This window comes from Gymnoscopelus microlampas (genome assembly GCF_963454915.1).
Source record: "Gymnoscopelus microlampas genome assembly, chromosome: 1".
In the NCBI taxonomy this organism is placed as follows: Eukaryota; Metazoa; Chordata; class Actinopteri; order Myctophiformes; family Myctophidae; genus Gymnoscopelus; species Gymnoscopelus microlampas.
The window spans coordinates 8,527,723-8,545,498 of record NC_139962.1 but is presented as its reverse complement, the minus strand read 5'-3'; the positions used below and the strand labels follow the sequence as shown (position 1 = coordinate 8,545,498).

Here is a 17,776-nt window from a genome sequence, read left to right as displayed (position 1 = left end):
GCTGAAGCGCGCTGGACTTCTCCAGTTTGTACCCATGGGTTTGGGTTTGTACTTATTGGGCTCTATTTTCGGCCCAAGCTTTTTTAATCAATTAATTGATTAAACTGAACGGAGCGAATGGCATTGCGCACGACACATGGCACAAATTAGTGTCTTCTTTGAATAGACAAAAAAACGTGTGTGGGCAAGATAGCAATTTTAGGGAAAGCGCAACAACACGCCCACTCAGCACACCTCCGAGCGCAAATAACGGAGAATAGCGGGTATAGCAGCCACAAGATACCATTTAGGGACAGGGACATTTTGCTTAATTCACGGGCAGCGGGCAGCATTGGCAAGAAGAATAGGGCCCATAGTGTTGTTCTTTCTATCTCCCTCCCTGCGACACAGAAGCTTGGTGGAGTGTTAAATCTTTCTACAGGGAAGGTTAACATACACAGAACTATCTGTTGTTTGTATGGAGGTGCAGCATGCTCTGATAAAGCTTTTAACACTGGCTTTCATCAAGGAACGAGCCATTCTTCACAGGACTGGCATTTCAAAGGAATGGGGCTGTATGTATTAAAAACACAATCCATTTGTTTAGCACTTTTTTTGTTTGGCCCACTTCATCCGAAAATGAAATAAGACTCACATCTTGACAAAAATCTGTGAAAGAAAACAAAAATGAAAGCAGGGGCGTTGTTGCATGTGCTAATCTTTAAGCCTGAACATTGTTTCGTTTTTCATCTTCTTGTTCATTCATATCTCTGCTAGCACAACTATCGACTATTACTTTTAAACCCATCCTTGAAGCACACGTGTAGAGGGAAAATATTTCATGTGTCAGTCTAGAAACGTCTATCTAAAGTTTAGTGGAGCATACCAGCTTTTCTAACACGTAGCTCCTTTGACATTTATTTATTTAAGTATTTATTCATTTACATTAAAAGTATCCCCATTAGCTGGCGCTAATGATACCTGCTAGTCTTCCTGGGGTTCAGAATCCCACACATCATTTGTCATTATACACAATTTTTTTTTTTCCCGTGCAATATCTGTTTAATGTTGGACTACTGTCACAGGCTATTCCTACCGACTCGCTAAATACCATAGATAGGAGCTACCCTTGCCTGAAATGTGTGTGTGTGTGTGTGTGTGCGTGCGTGCGTGCGTGCGTGCGTGTGTATACATGGCAAACTAAAACAACTCGGCACCGTCCCCCCTTATGTCAACAACCCCCCACTCACCTACTGGCTACGGCCAGATCTGTCGTTGGCCCACACAGCCGGAGCGAGATGCTGGATATGTCACAGTTCAGTTGCGGGAACAATAACCCGCGTGGGTGTGCTTTTTCCTGTGCTTTTTTCTGTTTTCTCCTTTTTTTCCCTCCCGTAGGGTTTTTGTGTTATTGATGTATTAGTCTCTGTACGTCACAGACACTAGACATCACTACGGTGGGACAGTCAATAACGTCTCCTAGTACGCGAAGCTCCACTTTTCTCAACCCGCCCAGAAACTACAAGGCACAGTAGGACAGCGCTATCCATCTGTCGCTTATCTTCTGACTTCTTCAGTCGAGCTGTGGCCTCCTGTGTGTGTGTACTAAATATCACCGACTCCCAAACCGCAACTCGTAAAACAAACGAGCCGCCATGCTCTTCAAACACTTCCTCCTCCCTGTCCGTGCGTGATGACCTTAATCCATTAAGACCGGGAACGCATCTGTGTGTCATTTTTAGATTTCTTTGGCTATTCAAAAATAGCAGATCTGCAAGCTCATAGCTCATAGCTCAAAATCTAAATATTTTGTAGAATCGGAACCTCAGGTCTTAATAGGTTAAACGAAACATGTGTGCAGGATGTGGAAGGATTATGTATATATGTAAGCCTATGGTTCCCACTGCATACTATGCTAACACTACCTTCAAACAGACAAGGCTTCTGTGATCTTTGCCGCCCTCGCCCCCCCCCCCCCCAAGGTTGTGGAAACACTGATTTGCTCCCCGCTGCTCCCTGAATCAGCTATGAGAGAACCTGACATGACTGTCAATATATATGGCGGACCGACTTGAACTTCCAGTTCAAATGAGGATATTAGAGGAGAGAGGAAATATCACCCCAGAGACTTATAGAGATGGAATTTCCATTTCCAATCATTCCTCATCCTCAGCTGGAATCCCTCCTGTAGAATGAAACATCTGTTGCGTTACTTCCTGCCAGACTGCTCCGTGTTTCCTAATCATTCACCACAAATGAATCACATCGCCGCTGTTGAAAGTCCATTTTAACCCATTGAGGACCGGGAACGCATCTGTGTCATTTTTAGATTTATTTGGCTATTCAAAAATAGCAGATATACAAGCTACGAGGTTGTAGATCTGCATTTTCTTTTTAAAGAAAATCGTGCAAATGTGTGCAAATCTTTGAATATGTGTGTACATTTTAACTCAAATATTTGCTTCTGGGGGTCCCTGGAACAAAACATTTTGAAATGGGGGGGGTGGTCCTTGACATGAAAAATGTTAGCGAACCACCGATATTATAGCAACAACTGTTAGGATTTAGAAGACATTTGTAGAATCCCCCAGAAGCAAAGACTTGAGTTTAAAATATTCGCTTTAAAAAACATATACATTCAAAGATTCGCAATCTTCTTCACGATAAAAATGAATAAATAAATAGCAGATCTACAAGGTCCTTGTAGATCTGCTATTTTTGAATAGCCCCATGTATAAGATAATGGTTAACGTGGTTCAAATCTTAAAATGACAGATGCTTTCCCCGGTCTTAATGGGTTAAACACATGTATTGATTTGCTATCAGCGGTGGCTTCATCTATAAAACGCTCATCAACGTTTAAGGGAGAGGTGATCACGGGCAGGCAATCACTGGCTCCAGTTCCTCCAGTTCATTAGTGGCCAACATGGTTCTGTAACAGTGAGATGAGATTGATTTTCTGGGTCCATTTGTGCTCAAGGATCAGTGTAGGTCAGACTGAAAGCTTACATGAATCTATAGAGAGCACAGCAGTGCACTAGAGGTTAGAGGAGTACACTTGTAGATGAAAGATTCCCAGTTAGATCCCCCATATACTGGCAGGGAAAATCTGGGTGTGGAAGTATGTTATAGCTAACATAGCACAGGTGTTTGCGTGAACATCTAACTATCTTTTTTTTTTTTCAAAAATAAAGAGTTGGAGAATTTACGAAACCTTGAGGTTCCTCCCACCTACGTTGTGTACGGTGCACAGTGTACGGGTCTCCGGGGTGTCGCCACATCCGTGAAAAACAAGCGGATCGGTGTTGCCACATCCGTGAAAAACAAGTGGACCATCATGGGCCCCCGGTGCGCACGCACACACGCACGCACGCACGCACGCACGCACGCACGCACGCACGCACACGCACACGCACACGCACACGCACACGCACACGCACACGCACACACACACACACACACACACACACACACAGAGAGAGGGGGGGGGAGAATAAAGCCCAATAGAATAGAATAGAGGGAGACACACCAGTGTGTACGTGCAGATGTGTGCCACCTTTATGTACTGCGTCATACGACGGTGTTGCTCGCCAAAACGAACAGACCTACAAGCTTCTGGGGTAAAAGCGACAGCCTTTAAATGAAGCTTATAGTGCATGAATGTAAATAGGCCAAGGGACAAGGACTGACAGACACACAGATCTCCAGATATGGCCATACGGTATCTGTCACATCGGCAGTGGCACGTAGGTGTCGAACTTTAGAGGTTCGGGCCGCACATTTCTAGTATATGTCAGAGGCACCCAGGGCACACACGCACACATTGGCGTTGTTCATCATCATCGTGTTTTTTGGATGAATAAAGAATGACACGTCTAATCATACATGGTTTCAGTGAGAACCACTGCTGTATCAGTGCAAATCTCCCTGAAAATCTCCATATGAGGTGGATTTGACACGGTTTCTGTTGTGTGTGACATCAGTGCATGTGGAAAATGTTATCTCCACATATGGTATGTGCATTTGGTTTATGTTGTGCAGGACAGTGCATGTTGATCTCCATATACTGTATGTGCATTTGACATGACATCTAATCTCCATACATATGCATTTGACAGGGGCTATTATGTGCATTTGACTCCATATGTGCATTTGACAAGCACAACCAGATCCATCCATGGGAAAGAGATAGCACCCCCGTCCACTGTGTCTGTTGCCAGAAATAGTGAAATCTCCGAGACAAATTATGTCAAAGCACGTTAGAGGTTGATGTAAACAAACAGCAGAGATCTGTGCGTGGTGAAACCTCCGTTCCAGCACTATATACTGTATATATAGAGGCCGAGTCTAACATTCAGAACTCAGAGCAGAACTGCAGTGTGTATAAAATACACTTTTGTTCGTTTCGGGCGAGCCCTGCTGAAGCCGAATAAAGTTAGACTTCATTTGGAGTATGCCGCCGGGCTTTTTTACAACATGCCCTAGATATTTTGGGGACATATAACAAAGTGAATGAGCAACCCCCCCCCCCCTCACCCCCTGTTGAAGTGCCCTTGAGCAAGACCCATAACCCCAAACCTGCCCCAGTGGAGCTGCTCAGTGGACAAAGATCTGCAACTTTTGCGGTTTTTGAATTTGAAACCTGAAAAGTAACAGTGTTGGACATATATTCCACCCGACAGAGACAATATAAAACTGTGGTTGTACTGGTCAGCTCCCGGGTGTGAATGTGTCTAAGTGTGTGTAAGTGTGTGAAGCAGGGATTGGCTGCAGAGGAAAAAACTAAACAAGACTTACGTTTAAATGTCATTTACAGGGTGGCTTTACGCCAATGTAAAGAAAATGAGTGCATCTGTGCCTGTCTTAGTGTGTGTGTGTGTGTGTGTGCGTGTGTGTGTGCGTGCGTGCGTGCGTGCGTGCGTGCTCTGGTTAAATACTAAAGAACAGAAGAGAAAGAAATAAGGGCTTTATACCAAGGCTGCCATGTTTATCATTTCAGACAGATATATGAGGTGCTGTGTTTGTTCTAGTTTTATCAATAATAATCATCATAATGATTAGTAGACGAGACAAAGGTTTATGTTGTACTTTCAACTGCCTCATTCCCCTGCTATTTCTAACCACCACTGCATCACTGCTCATATTGATATCTGACCTGTTTTCCTGTTTCTTTCTCTATCTCTTGAAGCTGCAAATGAAGGGAGGTTGAACAACACAATGAATAATTTACCCACATTTCTACATCAGTAAACCTGTGATGACGTGATAATACAGTTTGAAACTGAAGTTTGTACTTTGTCGTACGATGGTCTATTGGTGTTACACAAAAACAGTACAAACTACACTACTATTTCAAACTGTATTATCACATCACAGGTTTACTGGTGTAGAAATAATAAAACCTGTAGATCTGTCATTTGTGCTATTTCTATAAGTTTGTGAAAATCTTGACATGACCAAAATAGGTACGGCAGGTTGAAAGTGGCGATTTGAGAGAACATTTATTTTCCTGAGAAATAGCAGGAATGCAGCTATTGTTATTATTATGCCTAATTTATACTTCATGTAAGACGGCATCACTTGCTGACAAGAGCTGATCTATTCGGCAACCAACGACCTGAATGATTTGCAGCAAAAGTAACATCTAATTCAGGGGTCTTCAACACTTTTCAGGCCAAGGACCCCTTAGCTGAAAAAGAGATGAAGCAGGGACCCAAGTTGGGCCAAGTCAGTGTTGATTTCGTCGACTAAAACTATGACGAAAAATGTTCGTCGACACCATTTTTCACTGACGAAAACTAAATAAAAAACTGAGCAATGATGACTAAAACTAAGACTAAATATATTGACAATTTCGTCAACAAATAAAAACTAAGACTAAAATGTTAGTGAGGGACTAGTGGAGAAGAGATCCAGTAGAACTAAAAGACGTCATTTTATGTTTGGTTGTGCTCGGGTGTTGCGCTGTGAAAATAGCAGATCTGCTATTTTCAGCATGCAACCAAGTGTAAAATCAGCCATTACGACGCCATCAAGGCACTGCCAAAATATATTTTAGTCGACCAAATCAACTGTAGATTTAGTCGACTATAATCTTATATTTAGTCGAATTAAAACTAGACAAAAACAAAAACATTTCAGGTGACTAAAATATGACTAAAACGGAATTTTATTCAAAAGACTATGACTAAAACTGAATCAAATTTGGTATCAAAATCAACACTGGTGGACCAAGTTCCCATCACACAAATATTTGGTGGCCCCCCCTGTAGTAACTCTGAGGACCCCCCCAGGGGTCCCAGCAGGCCCCCTGTTGAAGACCCCTGATCTAATTATTTTTCTCTTTTTTCTCCATCTCTCCTTCTCCCTCATTGGTTGTTTGTTCCACATGGCAGGAGATAGTCCTGGTGGTGTTCTTCGGCGCGGAATACTTTGTTCGTCTCTGGTCAGCGGGCTGCCGGAGCAAATATGTGGGCTTCTGGGGACGACTGCGCTTTGCCAGGAAGCCCATCTCCATTATAGGTTTGTGAATGAATGCATCATAGAAATATGTATGCCATACACGGGAGGACATTTAAAGTTTTTAAGATCTGCTGTCTTTTGGGCACGACACGTATAAATCAGGCATAAAATCAAAACAATATCTTGATTTTTTTTGGTGTTGTGTCACGATGCGAGGCAGGGAGTTGTAGGACCCAAGCGCAGACAGTGACGCGGAGACAGAACGGATCAGATGCAGGGGTTTTATTAACTAAACAGGGAAAACAAGGCAAGGCTAGGCTAGGTAACCTAGCCACACTGTGACAACAAAACAATGAATCAACACAGACTGGAAACAGAAGGGCATATAAATAGACAGGGACTAACTAGCAGGGTTGGGAGGGTTACTTTTAAAAAGGAATCCCCTACAGTTACAAGTTACTTGCTAAAAAATGTAGTTAGTAACGTAATCCCGATTACTCCATTTAAAAAGTAACTAGTTACTTTCAGTTACTTTTGGATTACTTTTAAGTAGGGATGTCCCAATCACGTTTTTTTGCTCCCGATCCGATCCCGATCTTTTGATTTTGAGTATTTGCCGATCCTGATCTTTCCCGATCCGATCTTTTCATTTTTAAAAATATTTTTAAATTATAATTTATGCATGTAGAATTTATTTTTATCATTTATTTTGTAGCAATAAAAGACAATATGTCTCAAAACACTGGCTGACAGTTGAATTATTGCCAACAAAATAAATGTTAATTAAAGAAATTAAGACAAATACTGAATCTCTGAACATTGGCTTGCAGTTATCGCACATAGCCAAAATACAATAATAATATTAGGCTTGTCATTCAGGATGGAAAATAAAGTTGTCATTTTTTTGGGGAGAAGTGGAACGTAGAAGTCATTTAAGTTTAGCGTGAGGGAGAGGGTCTACTCTGATTACTACAGCAGGGGTCCCCAAGGTTTTTTTTAGCTAAGGGAGAGATGAAGCAGGGACCCCCACTACATATTGTATAAAATTTGTGTTGCAGATTAAACCTTTTCATAGATTTCATAGATAGCTTCATAGACTTGTTTAACAGCACTGTCATCAGTGTATTTATCAGACATGTCAAACTCTCAGTACTTAGTAAAGTTGAGCCTAGGCTCTGTACTTGGTCTGCTCTTTTCCCCTCTACCTCTTCTTGTTCCCCTCAGAATATAGGGATATTAGGGTTCATGTGGTTAATGTAAATACAAGAAAAAGGTCCTATCACGCAAATATTTGGAGACCCCCCAGACTTGATATCTACACTACAGAAAACATTCAGTTGGACATTAAACACACACACACACACACACACACACACACACACACACACACACACACACACACACACACACACACACACACACACACACACACACACACACACACACACACACACAGAGCTGACATTAATTAGTGCTGTTGATTGCTATGTGGTCAAATGCGCATACAGGCTCAACGAGCCATCGTTAATCAGTTAGTGTTACACAGCTGACTGCCAATATGCGCATTTCTGTTGAAAACGCATCACTGACAGGCTGATGAAGGCTATACATAGACTAGATAAAATAAATAGAATATACCAAGTTACTATCAGAACCTAGTAACAATCAGAACCAAAGAAAGACACTTTAATAGATTATAGTCCCTTTAACCAAACCATCTGATCAGTTTAAGGTTAAGAGTAAAGGCTTTTATGCAGGAACAGCGCTGCAAAGAGGACGAAAAAGAGTCTGTAGTGTTGCCTAGTCTGATTATTATAAGCCACTTTGGGCTCATTTTTCTGAAGTTGCTTGTAAATAATGGTAGAACGGTTGTGAGCTTGTAGATCGTCTATTTTCAAATAGCCAACATATATAAATATGCACATTGTTTAATGGACGACATATATAGCTATGAAGTGCTTATGTGGCCTTTTATAGTCGCTTCTTTTGTGCTTGTTTTCATAGACCTATTTGCTTATTTCTCTCGCAAAGTCTGGCAACACCGCTGTTGATGCAACATTAGCAGCCTCCAGTCTGTGAGGATTTTTGACACAGAGACGCGCTGCGCTCAACTCCAATCCATTGCGGTCTGTGTGCGGACTAGTGTGCGCTCTTGCAGGTGGCTGTTTGGTGTTATAATAATTTATAACTTGTTTGTAAAATTAATGAGGGGAAGGGGAGAACGTAACCCTCCTGTAACGCCCGTTACAACACCCCCGTTACTGTAATCCAGATTACACATTTTAAAATGTACTCTAGGACGTTACCGTTACGTTTTTTTTTGTACTCCGTTACGTAACGGCGTTACATGTAATCCGTTACTTCCCAACCCTGCTAACTAGGCACAGCTGTGAACAAAGGACAATTAACACATGATTGGCTGGAACAGAACAAGACACAGGTGAACTAAAAATGCAAGGACATACTGACGAGACAAGACAGGAAGCAACTACTAGGGCAGACAGGAAACACCACAACAACACTACAAAATAAAGGTACAAGGAGAACAGGGAACAATACAACAGAAAGGGTGGCCAAAAGGGTCCAATACCAAATAAGGTCAGACAAGGGCTAAATAATAAAGTCACAGTCCACGGTCCGATGAGCGGATTGTGACATGTTGTTGTTGTTGTTTTCTTTGACAAGCTTCTTTAATGTTTAATGCTTGTGCAAAAAAAGAAAAGTCACCCACCTCACATGTGACATTTGGACCACACAAGGATAGTAATACACGCAAACACACACAATTGCGCGCACACACACACACACACACACACACACACACACACACACACACACACACACACATTCGCTTGTTATCCACTGTTAAAAATAGCATGTTTCGCCAAAAATACATAGTAAAACACAGGAGCCGAGATGCAGGTTATTTCCCAAATAAATTAACCAGGAAGTGAATGGAGCAGTACATCTTCGGATCTCCTGGTTCTGTGAGAAAAACAGAGAAAAAAAACGTAGATTTACGTGATTGGCAGGGAATGTGTTACAAGTAAAAGTCCAGAATTATCCAAATATACTTAAAGTACCAAAACTAAAAGTACTAAAATGTTTGAAAATAGCAGATCTACAAGCTCACAACACGTCGCGATGCAACGCGTTGTGAGCTTGTAGATCGGCTATTTTCAAATAGCCTAGGTATAAAATAGGGCTAAAGTGGTTAATGTATGTTTTATTATATAATAATGAATATCTGCAAAGTAACTAGTAACTAAAAGTTTTCAAATAATTGTAGTGGAGTAAAACTACAATATTTACCTCTGAGATGTAGTGGAGTAAAAGTAAAAGTACTGAAAATTGGAAATTCTCCAGTAAAGTGAAAAATACCTCAAAACTGTGCTTACGTACAGTACTTGAGTAAATGTACTTAGTTGCTTTACACCACTGCAAGGTGACATGCTGTTAGTCATAATGTGTTTCTCTGTCTGTCTCCATTCAGACCTGATTGTAGTCGTTGCCTCGATGATTGTACTGACAGTGGGCTCCAAAGGACAGGTGTTCGCCACCTCTGCAGTTAGGTAAGACACTGTGACTGTGTGTGTGTGTGTGTGTGTGTGTGTGTGTGTGTGTGTGTGCGTGTGTGCGTGCGTGCGTGCGTGCGTGCGTGCGTGCGTGCGTGCGTGCGTGCGTGCGTGCGTGCGTGCGTGTGTCTGTGTCAGGGACGTGCACAGATAGACTCTAGGTGGTGCTAGAGCCCACAACGCCTCGCGCTGCGAGGCGGTGTGGGCTTGTAGATCGGCTATTTTTGGCAAAGAGCTATAGGTGTAGAGGGAAAAAAGAGCAGACCAAGTAAACAAAAAATCATAATTTACTTGAGCACCTGCCCCTCAAAATGTCTGTGCACGCCACTGGTCTGTGTGTCTGTGTGGTTTTCTGTTTTTCCATCTGGCGAGGTCCAGGTAGTCTTATGGATTTTGATGTGTGGAAAAATGGTGCCTCCAATGACCAGATCATTGAAGGAGCAGAGGTCCGTAAACATCTAGTAGTAGTAGTAGTAGTAGTAATAGTAGTAGTAGTAGTAGTAGTAGTAGTTGTCACATCTACTAGGCTACTCCCCAGTGGACTCACTTCTTTTATACTCCAACATGAATGCATGCGTGTGTGAGTGCATATTGTATGTTTGTAGAATCAGAATCTGTAGTTTTCGTCACGACCCAGTTTTTGTCACGACCCTCTGTTCTTTAGTTATTGGCTGTTGAACATAGCTTGTTCTCGCCAGAAAAAAACAAGAAAGCAGAGAAAATGTAATCGACCATTAACATTAGATCGGGGATCTACTCTTCTCCAGAAGTCATAGGATCACTCATAGGTTGGGGGACGGCGCCATCTAGCGGAAAACACCGAAAACACGGTTTCGACTGTTACTCGTGTTACACGTCATTGGCTGAATGAGTTAAGAGCGTCTGCTACATAAATTGTAAATTGTACATTGGTCGTTGTTTTGCAGAGGGATTCGGTTCCTGCAGATCTTGCGTATGCTGCATGTGGACCGACAGGGAGGAACCTGGCGTCTTCTAGGCTCCGTTGTCTTCATCCATCGGCAGGTACGGTACAAGCACAGGTACGGTACAGCACACGTCCCAGTTTAGTAAAGCAGTTGTTCTCAAAGTGGGGTCCTTACTGTAGCACAGGGGTCTTCAACGTTTTCAGGCCAAGGACCCCTTGGCTGAGAGCGAGATAAAGCAGGGACCCCCATTATATATTGTGTAAAATATGTATTTTTTCATAGATTTCATAGGCAGCTTCATAGACTTGTTTCACAGCACTATCATGTTGGATTCATGATAATGTGTATTTCCAGACATTTAACCATGTACTTAAACAATACTTAGTAAACCTGACCTTTCACTCTGTACTTAGTCAGCTCTTTTTTCCCCCTATACCAAACCACTTTGCAAAAAATAGCAGATCTACAAGCGCACAACGCCTCGCAGCGCGAGGCGTTGTGTGCTTGTAGATCTGCTATTTTTGGCTAAAGTTCTCCTCAGAATAGGGATGTTTGGGTGAAGTGGTTAATGTAAAAATCACATACAGATTTGGCGGACCCCCTGTAGTAACTCTGAGGACCCCTAGGGGTCCCGGACCCCCTGTTGAAGACCTCTGCTGTAGCACATACATATAAATCTGGCTTACATTTTGCACACTACATCTATAGGAACTTTGTTGGCAACAGCTTGACAACCAACCATCACTTGACTGGTGTAAACTGTCTAACTGTATAGCGGCTCGCATCGAGTTTAAAGGATCTACACCATGAATTTAAAAAATAATAATAATATTTAATATTGTTTATGTCCCTCATACGTTTTTCAAAAGGTTTTTTTGAGCCTAAATCAAGCCTCAGATATACTCATTCCAACTAACTTCTCTCTGGCGTATAAAGCACTTTCACCTGCAATACCACATTGTCCTGTTTGGCACGGGGCGCTATTGAATTGAGCCAGTTTGTATGCATGTTATCTCCTGGTTCTGTGTGGAAAAAGTTTTTAAAAAAATAAGAAAAAAATATATATTTAATTTTTTTGGTTGGAACTGAAAAACGGGAGGGATTGTACCCTGACGTGACGTCACGTCAGGGTGCAAATCCGTTTGGCCTGTTTTGAGACCAATTTACAGAAAACCCCAGATTTGCTGTGAAAGCCTGAGTGTTCAAACTGGGGTATTTTTGGGGATAGAAGAGAGGTAGGGAAGACCAAAAACACACAAAAAATAAGAAAAAGTTAAAATTCATGGTGTAGTCCCTTTAAGACCCTGGTGCTAGCCTATAGGGCAGTGAAAGGAACAGCTCCTTCTTACCTCCGAGCTATGGTCGATGCTTACACCCCTACCCGACCACTTCGGTCTGCCGCCTCGTCCCCGTCCCTGGTTTCTGGCCGATCTACACGGTCACGGCTTTTCTCTGTTCTGGCCCCACAGTGGTGGAACGAACTCCCCACTGATGTCAGGACAGCAGAGTCACTGCCCATCTTTCGCTGCAGGCTGAAAACCCACCTCTTCAGGAAACACTACCCTGACCCTTCCTCTTAGCCTTGCCTACAGTACTTGTTGTCAATTATTTGTATGAGCTCTTGTTTTATTGGATCTTGTTTATTTGATTTTTCTTTTTCATTTTCCTATTTGTCTCATCTGTTTAAGAACATAGGTAGCTCACAATGCTCACAAAGCTCACAATGCGTCACGATGCAACGCATTGTGAGCTTGTAGATCTGCTCTTTTCAAATGACTTTTATACATTTGAAAACTTGAAATGGGACATCCTGCATAATTAGTAGTTTTACTTGTGGTACAAGTACATTTTGATGCCAATACTAATATTTTGAATTCCGGACTTTTACTTGTAACAGAGTATATCCATATTGCAGTATTGATACTTTTACTTAAGTAAAACATTTGAGTGCTTTTTCCGCCACTGAATATATTACTAAGTAACTTGTTACTGCCCAACACTGCTCATGTATATTTGTGGATAATATGCATTTCAGGAACTGATCACAACCTTATACATCGGCTTCCTGGGCCTGATCTTCTCCTCCTACTTTGTGTACCTGGCGGAGAAGGACGCTGTGGACGCAAATGGAGATACAGAGTTTGGCAGCTATGCTGACGCCTTGTGGTGGGGAATTGTAGGTACATGGATGTCTGGTATAGCATGTGTAGTAAGCATAGACTGTATAAAAGAGATGGACAACGTGACGCCCCCAAACTCTACAGACTGTAAATGAAGCCTATTTTTCAACTATTTCAAATCCACCATCTTTAATATACCAAAAAAGCAACCGGAAATCAATTGCTAAATGAATGCTATTGGTTGGGTCGCTTGTCAATCAAATCATCCCGCCCCTCCTATAGCATACCCTACTTTATCGTCAATTTTAAAATAAATGATTTATAATAATTTAGCAAAACGCATATCATGATGATTGAAAGGAGACTTTAAACTAGCGACTGGAAGCATATAGTATTTATGACAATGTTTATTAAGGTAAGAAAATCTAGTCTAAAGTTTGTCAGAAACCCATCCACTTGAATGGAGAAAAATAAATTCTGACACCAGCAGGGGTAAAACAGCGAAACTACAGGCCATTCATATGAACTGTCACTTCCTATATAGACTCAATTTCAAAGCAGGAAGCTGGGCCCTTGGTAGTAAGTAGTACATATGTCTCTAGTATCTGGGGATCTCTCCTAATGGAAACGGATATTCTGTAATTCAGGGATGCCGTGGGTGAAAAGGTTATTTACAGGGGTGCCCTCAGCCCAAAAAAAAGTTTGAGAACCACTGGGTATATTGTGTAGTCATACGGTAGGATGCCTGAGGCTTTATTGTCTCCGCCAGGAGACAATAAAGCCTCACACTATGTTTTCGTTCTCGTCCTTCCGTGTGTCCACCAAGCTAACATTGGTCAAGCTTCACGTGACTCGTGACAATATGTTGAAAGGGTGGGCTTTGATTGGCTAGCGAGACGCATGATGAAATAGAGGCCTATAAATAGGTGTGTCACTTCAAAAGATCATTTATATCTTTTGAAGTGAGGTAAGACAGGATTAATCAGGAACAGTACTGGCGGAGACCTGTGCTCCGAGGAGCACATTTTCTAGTTGCATAATGTGTTTGTTTGTTTCCCTCAGGTGACAGTGACCACTATAGGCTACGGAGACAAAGTTCCACAGACGTGGATCGGCAAAACCATCGCGTCTTGTTTCTCTGTCTTTGCCATCTCCTTCTTCGCTCTGCCTGCTGTAAGTACAGATATACAAAGAGATTCATCTGGATCTTAATGTTCATCATGTAAACCAAAATGTGCGTTTCACCAATTCAATCCGGGAACTAATCTGTGTCATTTTAAGATTTCTTTGGCTATTCAAAAATAGCAGATATACAAGCTCATAGCATGGCACTTATGAGCTTGTAGATCTGCTATTCTTGAAAAATCTATAAAAGTTGTGCAAATACATAATCTAAACATCCTAACATTTTATTACAATATCAGTGGTGCTCCAACTTTTTCCACGTCAAGGACCCCCAAAATGATATGTATTTGGCCACGAACCCCCATCTCAAAATATTACGTTCCACGGACCCCCAGAAGCAAAGATTTTAGTTAAAATTGTTTGCTTTAAAAATATATATATATATTCAAAGATTTGCACACATTTTTCACGATTTTTCAAAAAAAATAGCAGAACTACAAGCTCATAGCGCAGCACTCTGTGCTATAACCCTGTTTTCAGTCTGTTTACTGGCTACAGTAGTGAAACAGAGCTAGAGGCAGGGACGTGCACAGATAGACTCTAGGTGGCGCTAGAGCACCTGCCCTTTGCCCTCTTGACCAGAAATGCCCTTTTGAAAAAAAGGGGATTTTTTTTTTTTTTTTTTTCATTTTACAGCAGGGGTCTTCAACAGGGGGTCTGGGACCCCTAGGGGGTCCTCAGAGTTACTACAGGGGATCCGCCAAATCTTTATGTGAAATGTTTTTTCTTTTTACCATAACCACTCGAAACCTTGCATCCCTTTTCTGAGGAGAACTTTAGCCAAAAATAGCCGATCTACAAGCTCACAACGCCTCGCTCTGCGAGGCGTTGTGGGCTTGTAGATCGGCTATTTTTGGCAAAGAGGTATAGGTTCAGAGGGAAAAAAGAGCAGACCAAGTAAACAAAAAAAAGTATAATTTACTTGAGCACCTGCCCCTCAAAATGTCTGTGCACGCCACTGAGAGGTACAGAGTAAAGTGTGTATTGGTGGTTCTTCATGGATCATGGTGGATGCAGTAAAGCTCATGGTGCTGTTTGATCACAGGGAATCCTGGGCTCAGGTTTCGCCCTGAAGGTGCAACAGAAGCAGAGACAGAAACACTTCAACAGACAGATCCCTGCGGCCGCCATCCTGATCCAGGTGACTCCGATAACAACACAGAGCCAAACATGGCCCAGAGAATGAAAGTATTGCTTAATTCAGTGGTTCTCAAAGTGGGGTCCGGGGACCCCCAGGGGTCCTTGAGGGAGTTCCAGGGGGTCCACAGCTAAATGATAGTTAGGAACCAAATGGACCCTTACAGGTCTGTGACTCAGAGAGTGTACAAATGGAACCAAATGGACCCTAACGGGTCCATTTGGTTCCATTTGTACACTCTTGAATTACCATTGATTTTACAATATAAATTGGGGTCCTAGAGATAGAAATGCCATTAAATGGGGGTCCGTAGCCTAATGCATGTCAAACTGGGGGTCCTTGAAATTAAAATGGTTAAGAATCACTGCTAGAGCCGTAAAAAAAACTTCTCTTATGGGGGTCCCTGGCATATCTTTTCAAATGGGGGGTCCGCGGGCTAATAAGTGTCAATTTGGGGGTCCTTGACATGAAAAGGTTTGAGAACCATTGGCTTAATTTACACTCCGTAATGCTGGAAATACTCCAGTAAAGTAAAAAATATGTCAAATTTGTACTTAAGTACAGTACTTGAGTAAATGTACTTAGTTACTTTACACCTCTGGGTGATAGAATGCACATGATATATATGCTTCTATTTCTATCTACACAGTGTTTGATGGCTTATAAATAAATACATTATGCAAACCTAAACCAGCCCAAGTGTCAGGTCAAATGTTAATTAATCCTTATACCATCTCTTTTGTGAATATTATGTTATACTTTTTAAATTAGTTTTACCCTACTACCTATTCTGTACGTGTTCTCTACTCGTACCTGTGTCTTTGTTTCATTACTTACCGCGGTGCTGCTGCTATGACAACTGAATTTCCTCAGGATCAATAAAGGTCTATCCGTCCAACTATCATCATCTTGATGACTTTAATTTTTAATCCTGACTACTTTCCACTAAGTAGGAATTATTCATTAGTTTGATTAAGCCATTTAGACCAGGAAAGAATCTCTGTCCCGGTCTCATAGCACTCGTGTCGTGCTATGAGCTTGTAGATCTGCTATTTTTGAATAGCCGTAAGTATAAAATATCGATAAAGTGGTTACACTGATGCGTTCCCGGTTGGAATGGGTTAATGTATTCTCTCTCCTCTGTCTCCCTGCAGACGTCATGGAGGTGTTTCGCCGTAGAGAACCCGGAGTCGGCCACCTTCAAGCTGTTTGTGCGAAAGAGGCCTCACCTCCTCCCCTCTGCCTCCGTGTCCAGCCCCAAGCCCAAGAAATCGGTAACCGGAAGACTCGCCCCAAAACACACTCACCCCCATTTTTTGGTTTGCGGATCGCTCGCCTCCAGAGGTTCTTGTATTCCTGTATAGTTTTACTGAGGTTACGTTTAGGAATAAGGTTAGGTTGAGGCATAGTTTTACTGAGGTTACGTTTAGGAATAAGGTTAGGTTGAGGCATAGTTTTACTGAGGTTACGTTTAGGAATAAGGTTAGGTTGAGGCATAGTTTTACTGAGGTTACGTTTAGGAATAAAGGTTAGGTTGAGGCATAGTTTTACTGAGGTTACGTTTAGGAATAAGGTTAGGTTGAGGCATAGTTTTACTGAGGTTATGTTTAGGAATAAGGTTAGGTTGAGGCATAGTTTTACTGAGGTTACGTTTAGGAATAAGGTTAGGTTTAGACATAGTTTTAATGAGGTTACGTTTAGGAATAAGGTTAGGTTGAGGCATAGTTTTACTGAGGTTACGTTTAGGAATAAGGTTAGGTTGAGGCATAGTTTTACTGAGGTTACGTTTAGGAATAAGGTTAGGTTTAGGCATAGTTTTACTGAGGATAAGTTTAGGAATAAGGTTAGGTTGAGGCATAGTTTTACTGAGGTTATGTTTAGGAATACCTGGTGGCGACTGCTCCGAGGTTGCCGGATTTGACCCGGGGCGAACGTGTTTTGGGGCGAACGTTCTTGTATTCAGGAAATCAGTCAGCTGCTACCATGGAATATTTGTTATCACTTTTGTTGTAACTGTTGCTGCCATAGACAAATATATCGTCCCAGTCAGTTGGAAACCTCAAAATGTCTAAAACCTTTCAGGATTCAAATAAATAAAAATAGCAAAAAAGTAGCAGATCTACAAGCTCAAAAGAGCTTGTGGATTTGCTACTTTTCATGCTTTTGTGTGACGCTGTAGTGTGATCAAGCATGGCGTTAAATTACGAAAAAAAACACTGATTTGTTATGTTATAGGAACTAGAGGATGATGATACGATACTCGGTCAAATTAAAAATAAATGGGTTTTCATATCAAAACAACTTATCTTATGTAGAGAGTATAACCAGTTATGTTTATGAAACTGGGAAAAAAGTTTTTTGTCTCAGTTACTTATACAACTCAGGCATATT

At 41.7% G+C, this 17,776-nt stretch overlaps 1 protein-coding gene across 1 annotated transcript in view; it reads left to right on the top strand.

The window, feature by feature from the left end:
- Window positions 1-17,776, top strand: part of kcnq1.1 (potassium voltage-gated channel, KQT-like subfamily, member 1.1) — a gene marked incomplete at both ends in the record, with an annotated part of 54,999 nt that overhangs the window by 21,023 nt on the left and 16,200 nt on the right. The window contains 7 exons of the mRNA XM_084052287.1: window positions 6,375-6,501; window positions 9,935-10,013; window positions 10,943-11,039; window positions 12,978-13,118; window positions 14,125-14,235; window positions 15,293-15,388; window positions 16,540-16,659. Of these exons, the coding sequence (XP_083908413.1) occupies window positions 6,375-6,501; window positions 9,935-10,013; window positions 10,943-11,039; window positions 12,978-13,118; window positions 14,125-14,235; window positions 15,293-15,388; window positions 16,540-16,659 (771 nt within the window). The remainder of the gene's footprint in view (window positions 1-6,374; window positions 6,502-9,934; window positions 10,014-10,942; window positions 11,040-12,977; window positions 13,119-14,124; window positions 14,236-15,292; window positions 15,389-16,539; window positions 16,660-17,776) is intronic.